We start from the raw sequence: 12,885 nt of genomic DNA, 5'->3' as shown, positions 1-12,885 counted from the left end.
CCTGTCCCCTTCTGGCTCCTGCTAGAGCCTTTTAGCTTTCTGTCACCACCCAACACACACAGAGCTCTCTAGAGGCCGCAGGGTCCTAATCTGCCCCTACTCTGGCCTGCAGGATGGGGTGGGGGTGAGGGGAAGGGTCCCTGTGTGGCAGTGACAGGTTGATTCACCAACAGAACCGGCAGATGAAGCACATTTCAGCTGAGCAGAAGAGACGCTTCAACATCAAGATGGGCTTTGACACCCTGAACAGTTTGATCTCTAATAACACCAAGCTGGTGAGTGGCCTCTAGGGTGGGCAGGGGCACAGACCCTGACCCCTGATCCCTGACCCGGCCGCCCCTTCCAGACCAGCCACGCCATCACGCTGCAGAAGACCGTGGAGTACATCACCAAGCTGCAGCAGGAGCGCAGCCAGATGCAGGAGGAGGCCCGGCGACTTCGAGAGGAAATCGAGGAGCTCAACGCCACCATCCTGTGAGGCTGGGCCGCGGGGGGGTGGGGGGGTGGGGCGGGGCTCGTCCTCCCCTGTTGCTGGCAGGGGCCTCCTCGCTCAGCACTGCTGCTTTTGGCCCTTCTCTGCCCCAGACTTTCCTCGTGGGCCTGCCTGCTCAGCTCCCAGGGCCCACGTTTGCCACCTGCTACACTGAGCTTCCCCCCACTCTTCCTGCCGTTTCAGCTCCTGTCAGCAGCTGCTCCCTGCCACAGGCGTCCCCGTCACCCGACGCCAGTTTGATCACATGAGAGACATGTTTGATGAATATGTGAAAAGCCGGACCCTGCAGAATTGGAAGTTCTGGATTGTATCTTTGGGTTATCTTTGCTTGTCCCCCATTCCTCCCAGTGACACTGGCCTTTCAGTTTCTTTAGAAAGATATTCTGAATGGTCATTATTGAGTTTGTCAAGACAGGTGATTCTCGTTTCTGTCTCAAGAGAGAAGGGCCTGGACAGGCCTGCAGCGTGGAGCGAGCTGTCCTTGGTGACTATCCAGGCTTGGGGCTTCCTGGGGACACAAAACAGGCCAGCTTTGTGCTCTGGGTCCTTGAGAAATCAAGACAGTGCCGAGCCGCTTGCAGAAGCAGTATGGTGGGAAGGAGGTGGGATCTGGTCTAAAGTACCTGGCACCAGCCCTGTCCTAGCAGCAGCGGGGAGCACTGGGGTCACATGAAACCAGGGCTCACAAAACAATTAAACAACACAGCTTGGATTTGAAGCCAGTTCCCTCCAGGTTGTTCTCTGGTCTGTGCTGGGCTCTGCCTCTGGGGCCCAAACCTCTCTGCACTTGGTCTCCTAGATGGTAGTGGGGCCCTTATGGGAGTAGATCTGGCCTTGTCGCCCCCCCACCCCCAGCTCCTGCCACCGCGGTGGCTCTGAGCTGACAGTGTGCACAATGTGCACCCCGGCTTTGGGTCTGACAGGCTGAGCAGGGGTCGCTTGGGAAGAGTGGCGCTCCAGCAGCAGCTCCACAGGGCATGTGGTGCCAGTGGGCACCAGTGGGTGGCATTTAAGACGACAGGCACTGGCTCCAGGCCCCTACTTTGTTCTGGGCCTGGTCCCTGAGCAGAGCTGGGATGAGTCAGAACCTCTGTGGTCAGTGGCAGGTTCCTCATCATCAGACTAAGCCGTGGGGACCACAGGACCAATTAGGGACATTTGGGGGTTGGGAAGACACAGGCCCATCACTCTCTTTCTCACCTGTCCACGCAGTTACTTGCCAGACCCAAGGGGAGCTGGTCACAGGCAAGCCTGTGACTGGGCTTCCTTCTCTCCATGCTCCCTTACCTTTTCTTTAACCCGCCTGCTGTGCAGTTCAGCGTCATCATCAAGCCACTCTTTGAGTCCTTCAAGGGTGTGGTGTCCACCAGCAGCCTGGAGGAGCTGCACCGGACGGCACTGTCCTGGCTGGACGAGCACTGCTCCCTGCCCGTCCTCAGGCCGAGTGAGTGGGGTCGTGGGGCTGTGGGGCTGTGGGGCTTGGCTGACCCTTTCATGCTGTCCTCCCGGGGAGGGCCCTTGGCCGCATTTAGTGCTGCAGAGAACCCCAGGTCTGCTGCAGACACCAGGCAAACAGCTAGGGCAGAAGGGTGAGGCTGAGCCAGGGGCCCCCCTACATGGCAGGGTGTCTCCTCGCTTCCTGCCGTCTGTGTGTGTCCATTTGAGCAGATCCAGCTTGTGTTTATTGAGCACCTACTATTTACCAGACTCTGTATCAGGTATTTTCAGATATTTTCTTGTTTTACTCTTGAAATAATGACCAGAGCTGTGCCAGTATATAAAGTCATAGAAGTGTGATGTTAAAACAAGGGGACAAGCAGGAACAGCTGAGGATTCCCTGCCTTCCTGCAGGTAGGAGGTGGGATTGCAGAGCTGTCTTATTTGTTTTTTGTTTTGGTTTGGTTTTGTTTTTCTTCTGCTTTTTAGGCCCGCACCTGCTGCATATGGAGGTTCCCAGGCTAGGGGTCCCATCAGAGCTACAGCCGCCGGCCTACACCACAGCCAGAGCAACGCCAGATCCAAGCTGCGTCTGCAACCTACACCACAGCTCATGGCAACACCAGATCCTTAACCCACTGAGCGAGGAGGCCAGGGATTGAACCCACAACCTCATGGTTCCTAGTCAGATCCATTTCCACTGGGCCACTATGGGAACTCCTGCAGGGCTGTCTTAAAGGAGAGGTGTGAGTCCAGACCTCAGCAGAAAGGCTCTCCTGATGTCCGTGCCTCTTCTACTTTTGGGTGCTTGAGAATCGCCAGGCATGTAACCGTGTGTTCAGTCCCTCGGGGGCTTGGAGCTGGTGCGTGCTGCGCCTGCAGGCTGACCCTTCCTGTCTTCCAGCTGTGCTGAACACCCTCCGGCACCTGAGCACCACCACATCCATCCTGACCAACCCGTCCCAGCTGCCTGAGCAGGCCGCAGAGGCCGTCACCAGAATTGGCAAGAGACCTGGGGAGTCTTAGCAGCACTTCGTGGCTACGCGGTGACAGGAGATGCCGTGGAGACCCTTTCCTGCCTGCGGAGAGGAGGCCGCGCCCACACCTCTCCTGACCCAGATCCTCAGGGCCTCCCTCCAACCTCGGCCACCAGGCTGCACAGGACACCATGCTCAGGTCTGAAGCAGGTTCAGGTCCTGCCAACAGCAATAGCCCAGCTTTGGGAACCCCTTGCTGTGAACTCTGACTCAGCGACCTCAGTACCGACCTCCTTTCCCCTCGGAGTGGCCCAGACAAAGGGCAGCACCGCTGTTTCTGTCCTGTCCTGTCCTGCTGGTGGGGTGTTGGGGCCACAGGTCCAGTGCAGAGAGCAGAGGGGGCAAGCAGAGGTGACATTCCCAGAATCAGGTCATGTGAAGGTCCTTCCTGGCTCCTGTCTGAGGATTTAGAGACACTCTCTCCTGGCATGGCTCGGCCTGCCCCTGCCTGTGGGGCGGTTGGAAGGCATCCTTCCTCCCCTGACTCTGACCTTGTAAACAGATTGGACATAGGTTCAGGCTTCGCAAGGTTGGCTGCAGGGAGACCTGCAACACGTGTGCAGAGCCATGGGTGTGTGTCCCCGAGGATGGGGGACAGAACATCGCAGAGCTGCTGCTGGCCTGGAGAGCCTCTCGGCGGTGCTGCATCTGTTCTGATTTGGTTTCACTTGGCATTGCAGCATCCGCAGCAGTGCTGACCTGAGGGTCGAGTGGTGGGGGCTCAGCCAGGGCCTGCTCCCTCCTTCTCCACCTGCCTCCAAGCTGCAGCTGGGTGAATGTCTGGGCTTGATGGTTGCTGCTAGCCCTTCGAGTGTGATGTTTAAAAGACCGGGCTCCACAAGGCTGCCATCAGCCTGGTCACTTTGTCTGGATTGTCCGGCCTGGAGCCCCAAACTAACAGTAATTCTCAGACTAAAGCACTACCATGACCCAGCACCTGCCCTGTCTTGTGTTTGGAGGCAGAAATTGAAATGTTGACACAGAGCTCCAAGGTGGCTGCCTGAGCTGTATTTGGGTGGCTCCCAGATCAGACAGTCAAGAGTGGTACTCAGATGTGGTCCAGGAGGAGGAGGACAGAGCAGCTGGCTGTTTCCGAATGTGAGGGTTGCGTTGGGGGGAGGGCCTGGGCGTCCTGTCACTGCGTCTGCAAGAGCAGCTCCAGGTGGAGGGACGTCCTCTATCACTCAGGAAGCCCAGCCAAGGGTACCTTCTCCTTGAAAGAATGTGCTTTTCACGTCCTGCTGTGAAGTTCAGAGGCCAGCAGGCTTCCCGCGAGACCTCTGTCCTCCCTGGGCAGATCTGGGCAGGCCAGGAGAGAGCTCGGGAGCCACGTGAGGGGGGCGCCAAGTTTGGATCCATTCAGAGGCTCCCGCTGGTTCTGGAGGCCTGTGACGGTGCTCCGGGGTGGCCATCCCCACCTCAGCCTCACTGATGGAGGATGGAAGTGGGGTCCTTTCCCTGCCACCAGAGGTGCCACCGCCTCTGCCACGGGTCAGCTGCTCCCTGTCTGTGCTCCAGCCCTGTCAAGAGACCCTCGGCGGCACCCCTCAGCCTCCCCAGAAAATGTGTTTACAGGCCTTCCCATCACTCTCTCCCTTCGTTTCCCCTGGGAGGTGGGAAGAGAACGCCGCCTTCCCCGGGATGAACTTGAGGTCATCCTTCAAAAGGGGAGGACCACCACGGGGAGAAAACTCCATGCAGGCTCTCGGAGAGTCCCATGCTCAGCCTCACCCCGGTTCCTGTGCCTTTGTAAACCGCCTAGGTGGCCGCAGAGCTTGGCCCAGCCACCTCTCCGAAATCAGTAGCTTTCTCCCTACCCCTTGCTGGGAGGTTTTTTTGTTTTAACTCCGTGGGATGTAAAATTGGCCTCTTGCTTCTCTGGCCTACCTCTCCCTCTCTCCCTTTGGCAGGTTTAATGTTCATGATTCTGTTTTGTTAAATATTTAAGGCTGTTAGGTTGTGTGAGGCGTTGAAGGTTTTGTGTGTGTGTCTGTGTGTGTGGCGGGGGGGGTCACAGCAGACGGTTAACTAGATGCATGTTTTGTTTTGAAGTATTTACTTAAATCCATTTCTCTTGGTGCTCACCATTATCACGGCTTTCGGGCCACAAGGCTGTATCTCTTATTACAGACACGGTTGTTTCTTGCTTCGGAAGTTTTCTTATTTTGGATTCTTGCCTGATTAGTCTGGCCAGACAGGAGCCTAGCTTTGACCTCTGTCCTGGGGTCCCAGGCTGGAGTGCAGGCCAACGGGGCCCCTTTGCCAGCCGCCTCCAGTGGACGCTGCGGTTTGTTTACACTCCCTTTCACCCCCACTCCTGTCCCTGCTCCCATGAAAATGCTGACACTTTGGAGAATAAGAAAATGAATTTCAAGAGGGAAAAAAAAGCTTGTCTAGCACATAAATTTCTGAAAGTGTTTCTGTGAAATCTTTCTGTGCCATCAGCTCCCTTCCCACTGCGGGTTGCTCTTTGACGACAACTGGGAAATACAGGGAGAGCGGGGCTTTCTGAAGCTGGCTGGCCCATCCCTCCCTCGGTTTCAGGCGGGTTACACGCCAACTGTCACCCCCCAGGAGGCCCCCCAACCAACGCATCACGTGGTTTTTCATGGCACAGGGGAAGCTGTCCCAGCGTCAGAGGTTGGTTTGATGTGAGCACTGGCTTTTGTTGGGGAGGGACTGTCAGGGCTGCGGTGTCCCTGAAGCCAGTGCAAGGGGAAGGGGTGCTTTGCGGTGCCCGCGTGGCCTTGCACACTCAGCTCCCTCCACTTCCTGTCCTTGTGACCTGACGCAGCCTCCCCTTTCTAGACAGAGGTCAGCCCTTGAGGGGTTTTTTCCTCCCTCTGGCCAATAGGAGTAGAAAGTTAGATTCTTTTTTTTGTTTTTCTGTCTTTTTAGGGCTGCACCCGCGGCATATGGAGGTTCCCAGGCTAGGGGTCTAATTGGAGCTACAGCTGCTGGCCTACACCACAGCCACAGCAACTCGAGATCTGAGCCATGTCTGTGACCTGCAGCACAGCTTATGGCAGCACTGAATCCTTAACCCACTGGGTGAGGCCAGGGATCAAACCTGCAACCTCATGTTTCCTAGTCGGATTTGTTTCCACTGCACCACAGTGGGAACTCCTAGAAAAATTAGATTCTTAAGGGACCTGGCACCCCAGTATGGTGCTAAACCCCTCTGTCCCTCCCCAGGTCTAGGGGTGTGGTGGCCTGATCTTGGGAGGCCTACTGCCAGGAGGGGGTCCCCACCTCCCCTCTCATATGCAGTCCTGGCCAGCCTGACCTGGCATGGTGCTGGCTGACTGCCCCACGTCAGTTCTTTTATCTCATCCGGGGTCAGCTCTGGGTGGGCAGCCTTGGCACAGCACCCCTATGCTCTTCCCCTCCCATGGTCATCTAGCTCTGCCTGCGTCTTTTGTCTCTCTCACGGCCCCAGGCCCCTAACTAAGCTGAGTATAGCTGCTCTCCTCTCTCTGGTGGAGGAATTGCCTTTCCCTAGAGATGCCTTGCTTCCGCTGATTGATTTGCTGCAGGTGAAACCCGCCCGGTCTGCTGCTTGTCGGAGCCACTTTGCAAAGTGCTTCCTCTGCAGTGGCCTTGACAACGAGGAAGGGAGCTGGCGAGCCCTGAGGTGGGTGCGCAGCAGTGGTGGGCCATGGTTTTTGGCTCGATGTCCCTGATGCCTTGTATATTAAAGATTTTCACCACATCTGAACATAGACAGCAGGAGAGGAGAGCAGGGGTAGAGGAGTTTGGACCTTCAACACGCGTGTTTCCGTGGTTTCCATCACCTTGACCTGCTGGGCAGGCAGGTTTGGGGAGCGGAGGGGCTCTGGGAGCAGAGACAGGCCCCAGAACCCCCAGCTGCGCCCACACCCCCTCCATCACCTGCCCCATTGTCTTTCCCTTCTGAGGCCTTGGCTTTCCCAGCTCACCACGTGGGGGCCGTTCCTGTCGAGGCTTGTAAAAATCAGCCTTTGAGAAAGAAAAGGGAACTTTTCCTGTTGAATGTTGGCTCTGTGTGTGTGTGTGTGTGTGCGTGTTTGTGGGTGTTTTTAATGGATTTTATTTTTGTGAAATACCTTGACAATTATGTAGCAAAATTCGCTTTTATCTCCCAGTCAACCTTTTGGTTCCAGAGTCAACCCTGGGTGTCGCTAATTGGAAGAATTCTCTCCTGGGTATGTGAACAGAGAGGTGCCATCCTCAAGAGTTGAGGTGGTGGAGAGGGTTGGGAGAAACTGAAGTTCGATACATTTCCATAAAGTTTCCTTCCTGCAGTTAAAAGGTAGGAGACATGGAGCCGAGGCTGTGTGTCCCCGAGGGAACTGGCACGAGGCCCCTCCCTCGGCGCCCTTGCTGCTGCTTTATCTGAATCTGTTCACACTCGTGTTTGTGGGCTTCTTCTGTAACGCCACAGCTGAAACAGCACGTTCTTTTCCTTTTTCTGCTTTCAGTTCATTGTGTAAATGGTTCATTTTTTTCTCTTGTGAGCTCCGGTGACTGTGTCAGGGCTTCTGTAGCAAACAGTCACCCCTCGTGGGCAGAAAAACAAAACCCAAGAAGAGTCTTGCTCACCGGAGGCCCCAAGCCTCAGGCCTGCGCCATCCAGAGCAAGGCCGTTTATGCTCCGCTGTTGAGAAGCACCTTTCCACCAGCTGTATTCAACACTACAATGCAGTTTGAAAACTATATTTGCATCCAAGACAATAAAAGGCCATATTTTTTGAAAACCCTGTGATTTGTCGTTCCCCTTGAGCTATGGAGGAGGTGACAAAATGAGATCAGGGCAAAGTGATGCCCACAAGTGGCTCCCTCATTCTAGGGTTGGGGGTGTGGGTGCAGCCTGGCGGTGCTGTGGGTGAGGAGACAGACCCAGGATGGCAGGGGCTCAGGAGGTATGTCCTGGAGGACAGTGGGCCTAAAGAGAAGCCTCTGCTGAACGGCCCAGCAGGATGGACTCTACCTGGGAATGCACCAGGCTGTGGTATTGCAGGCCTTTCCCAGGTGGACAGAGTCCAGTGATGCTTGTGCAGACTTGCACACTTCCTAGTGTGGAACATGGGCAAATAGCACCCCCCCGCACTCTTTACAGGAGGTGGTGAGGTTCCCATGTAGTCGGATGCATCCAGTGCTTAAGAGAGCGCATGTTACCACCAACGTGGCCAGCACCAGCCCCTGCACAGAATGGGGTCCATGTTGTGGAGGTGCCCGGGTGGCTGTGGGCTCCCTGCTGACGCTGACCCAGTACTGTAGGCAGAGAACACTAGGAGGTTGACCGCAGAGATGTCCCTTTGTTGTGCTGGGATTTTGATCTCTGTTTAATCTAGAAGCTTTTCTTTTGGCTCTGCCATCTTTCCGTGCCCGCCCCCCTGCCCCCCAGCGCCTTGTGTCTGGGCAGGGTGACCCGGTAAGATGAACCATGCCATCCCATCTCAGGCTGCTGGCTTATTCACTGAACAGCTGCCCAGATCCATATCTCGACTAAAATGCAGTGGGCTGATACACAGGCTCTTGTCTGATCAAACCCCCACTCCTCCCCCAAGGGAAAAAGTCTTCATGACACAAAGCAAGATTTGGGGCCTTGAGAACCGGGGGCCCTAGAGGGAGAGGTAAGTGGTTGTGCCTTTGGGTTGGAGGGAGCTCAACTATTGAGATAATCAGTGGCTGTCCAGTTGGTTCTTCTAACTTGGGAGCCCACCCCATGTCATGTACAGAACCTTAAAAGATAACTTGGGGCATAATTAGAAGAAGGGAGAGGTCGGATCTGGGGAAGGGAGGAGAAGAGTCTGGAGGGGGAGGCCAGGGCACTGGAGCTTCAATTCCTCAGCGTCAGGTGCTGGGCCACCTCGGGGACAGGGACACCCCTGGACAGTTCTCAAGTTTTTCCTCACAGAGGAAGAAATGGAAGTTGTTTCCAAGGTGACAGGGCTGCACTGGTCAGAGTGAGAAGGCTGGTTTCATTTTTTTATCCTGCAAAGGGCCTCTCCATCCACCAAGTTGGAAGATTATCCATGGTATCCTCCCCTTCCCTCCCCTTCCCCGACACCAAGCGCTGTTAAGTCTGTCCTCCAGATTTCTTCCAAACACATAGTCCACTTCACTCCGTCCCCAGTGTCCCCAGTACCCAAGTCCAAGTTGCCACTGTTTCTCAAGTTCACACAACAGTGTCCTCCATCCCTTCTGTCTGGTGGCCTCTTCTGGTCAGGGAACCTGAGGAAGCCCACCCCCCACAGGCCTCCCCACCGTCCTTCCAGGGCTTCCAGATAAAGGCCAGTCCCCCCGACCCCACTGAGTCCATCCTGCCCGCGCCGGCCTTTCCAACCTCATTTCTGCTTTTTTCAGTTCCTTGAATATGCTGTGCTTTGCTTTGTTTCACTCTAGGTTTTCCCAGGTCTCCTTCCTCTGCCCACATCTTTCCCCTTCTCTACCCCTTTTCCTATCAAGCTCCTACTCTCTCTTCCCATCTTAGTCCTTACATGTCAGGGAGTTCCGGTTGTGGCTCAGCAGTAACGAACCCGACTAGAATCCATGAGGTTGAGGGTTGGATCCCTGGCCTCGCTCAGTGGGTTAAGGATCCTGCATTGCCGTGAACCCGACTAGAATCCATGAGGTTGAGGGTTGGATCCCTGGCCTCGCTCAGTGGGTTAAGGATCCTGCATTGCCGTGAACTGCGGTGTAGGTCACAGATGCAGCTCGGATCCCAAGTTGCTATGGCTATGGTGTAGGCCAGAGGCTACAGCTCTCATTCGACCCCTAGCCTGGGAACTTCCATATGCCGTGGGTGCAGTCCTAAAAAGACCAAAAATATATATATATATTAAATGTCAGAAACCAGCCTTAGTGTGTGTGTCATCCCCCAAACCCCCCAAAACACAGGTCCGCACGTGCACGTGCACATACACACACATACATGCACACATCCAGTCAGGCCTCGGAGCACCTCATATTTTCTCAGGGTGCAGGTCATGTTTGTGATTATCGTTCACCTTCCCCACCAGGTTCCGAGACCCTTTGGGACAAGGTGCCTGTGGCCACTGCTGTGCCCAGCTCAGAATTGTCACATGGCAGGTGCCCCTGGGAACCTGTTCTGTGCGCCCTTGGCCCTGTGCCTGCCGCCCTTCCCCATCTCCGAGTCAGACAGGCGCAGGGTGTGGGGAGCCTGACCAGATAGGACAGGAGGAGAGAGGAGGGGGCAACTATTGGATGCAGACGTCAAACTCAGGTAGGTGTTGAGCAAGGTTTAAAGGTTGGATCCTATGATTACAGATTTAATATTAAACTTTAGTAATTCAGGTTGTAAATGTGATGAGAATAGCCTCCAAACGGCATTTAAAAGCATTTCATCTTGGACTTGGCCTTGATTCTATAGAATACAGTTTACCATCTTTAGTAGCTCTTTTTTTGTTGTGTCAGGCTCTGAATTTAGCCTGGTGTAGGGTGGTGTGATGACATGTAATGTGTGCTTTTACCTTTTTATTTCAGAACATTGCCAGCATACACAGAAGCAGAGAGAAGAGTATAATGAAACCTCACGTGCCCGACCTCCACTTGAACAATCACCAACTCAGGGCCAATTTTGTTTGATACATACCTCACCTCACTCCCGTTATTTAGAAGCAAAGCCCAGATGCCTTAGGTATTTAATTAGTTAATAGCAAATGTGCTTTTGAGTTTCATTTCCAGAATTGCATCCATGCCTGCAGTGTGGGTCGTTTGAAGGCTCAGGAAGGCTCTGCGAAAACTACCGAGTCATAGTTAATGAGAAACCTGGGGAATGAGGAGTTCTGATTGATCAGATTTTCTGTTTCAATAAATCATGAGCTAGAAAACCCTTATTGTTTAGAGAGGGGAAGCACCTTCTAAGATAAAAGTCTACTTGCCTGCCTTAATAGGTATGTACAGCAAACAGTCTAATCTCTTGATCTAGTCTGACTGATTTTGGCTCCTGGGGGATGTGACAGAATAGAGCCGGGCAGTACCGTGACAGGTCTGGGGTGGGGGGGCTTCCCACCTGCCCCCCACCTGTCCAGAATCCAACCTGTTGGTGTCTCCCCAACCCCCAGCCCGCTCCTCAGCGTACCTGAGCAACCTCCCCCAAATACAAAGGATCCTCTGGTTCTGTGCCTCCTCCCCCGGCACGTGCCACAAGTTCATCCAGTTTTTCCCTCTTCCCACCAGTCTGCCATCAAGATGCGTGTGCTGAAGGCCGAATTTGAACTCAGCTCAGGGGACATAACGGTGACTTTATTGACAAAGAGGACAAAACCGATCTTGATACTGAGTGAAGGGAGACATACAGCATGCCATAGAAGAAGAGTGGCAGGGACCACTCCTGGGTGGGAGGATCGCCCAGTAGGTGGCTCCCAGCCAGGACCCAGCGAGACACCAGCGTCTGCCAGGCAGAGGGCGAGACCCACGGGGGGAGCTCCCTTCACAGAAGACGTGTTGACCAACCACAACGCCTCCCTGTGCGTCCACCTTTGCTTTTGTCTATTTACTTATTTACTTAGTTTGCTTTTTAGGGCCACACCAGCAGTATATGGAGGTTCCCAGGCTAGAGGTCAGATTGGAGCTGCAGCTGCTGGCCTACACCACAGCCACAGCAACACAGGATCCTTAGCACACTGAGTGAGGCCTCAAAAGACTGCACAGTGGGGATTATTACCCTCATTTTACACAGGAGGAAACTAATGCTTACCTCCCATGGTGGAGCAGTCAGCAAACTGGCCGAAGACGGGAAGTTCTTCAACTAATAAAGGCGTCTAAGAACACCCCACAGTAAACATATTTTTAATGATGAATGGCTGAATACTTTCCATGTGTAATAGGGGCAAGGCAAGGATGTCTGTTGTCACCAGGACCATACAGCATTTTTCTGGAAGGTTTAGTCGGATCAGGTTAGGAAGACATTCCCATTAGAAAGGAGTGAAAATGCTCTGTGCAAATGACATGATGCTTTATATGGAAAACCCTAAAGAGTACACACACACATACACATGTAAGAGCCAGTAAGTGAGTTCAACAAGGTCCCAGGAAACAAGATCAATATGCAAAATTCAGCTGCATTTCTGAACTCTAGCAATGAACAACTCAAAAATGAAACTAAGGAAACTCTTCCATGTACAATAACATCAAAGAGAATAAAATGTTTTAGGATAAATTTAATCAGGGAAGGGCAAGACTTCTACACTGACACCTGTAAAACGTTGTTGATTATTCAGCCATAAAAAGGGATTAATTGATACAACAACATGGGTGAACTTCAAACACATGATGCTATGTGGAAGGAACCAGACACAAAAGGCCACGTACTGTATGATCCCATATATGTGAAATGCCCAGCATAGTAAATCCAAAGGGATAGAAAACAGATTGGTATTGGCAGCAAGGAGGCGGAGCAGAAGTGTACTTAATGGATATGGGGTGTCCTTTTGGGGTGATGCCATTTTGGAACTTCATATACGTGCCAGTTACATTGTGAATGTCCTAAGTGCCACTGAATTGTACAGTTTAAGATGCTTCATTTCACGTTACATGAATTTCACCTCAATTTTTGTAAATGTTGAAAGAAACTAAAGAAGGCCTAAATAAATGGAAAAACATCTTGTGTTCATGGAATAGAAGATTATATCGCCCAGATGGCATTACTCCCCAGAGTGATCTACAGATTCAGTGTAATCTGCCTTCAAAATTACGACTTCCGGAGTTCCTGTGGCTCAGAGGAAATGAATCTGATTAGCATCCATGAGGACATAGGTTCGATCCCTGGCCTCACTCAGGTGGTTAAGGATCCAGCGTTGCCATGAGCTGTAGTGGGTTGCAGACAAGGCTTGGATCCGGCGTTGCTGTGGCTGTGGTGTAGGGTGGCAGCTGCAGCTCCGATTCAACCCCTAGCCTGGGAACCTCCATATG

The 12,885-nt window shown here is 53.4% G+C and overlaps 1 protein-coding gene and 1 long non-coding RNA gene across 3 annotated transcripts in view; both read left to right on the top strand.

The window, feature by feature from the left end:
* Positions 1-7,707, top strand: part of MLXIP (MLX interacting protein) — a 71,178-nt gene extending 63,471 nt beyond the window's left edge. For both annotated transcript variants that reach the window (XM_021073760.1, XM_021073761.1), the window contains exons 13-17: positions 174-275; positions 347-474; positions 677-800; positions 1,808-1,937; positions 2,835-7,707. In XM_021073760.1, coding sequence (XP_020929419.1) covers positions 174-275; positions 347-474; positions 677-800; positions 1,808-1,937; positions 2,835-2,956 — 606 coding nt within the window. In that variant the 3' untranslated portion in view covers positions 2,957-7,707. The remainder of the gene's footprint in view (positions 1-173; positions 276-346; positions 475-676; positions 801-1,807; positions 1,938-2,834) is intronic.
* On the top strand, positions 9,689-12,581 carry LOC106505536. Its single transcript, XR_001300056.2, has 2 exons — positions 9,689-10,195; positions 10,456-12,581. It is a non-coding gene; the product is annotated as an uncharacterized LOC106505536 (long non-coding RNA).

This window comes from Sus scrofa, chromosome 14 (genome assembly GCF_000003025.6).
Source record: "Sus scrofa isolate TJ Tabasco breed Duroc chromosome 14, Sscrofa11.1, whole genome shotgun sequence".
Classification (NCBI taxonomy): Eukaryota; Metazoa; Chordata; class Mammalia; order Artiodactyla; family Suidae; genus Sus; species Sus scrofa.
Note: the sequence above shows the minus strand (reverse complement) of the source record. Positions and strands in the feature narration are given on the sequence as shown.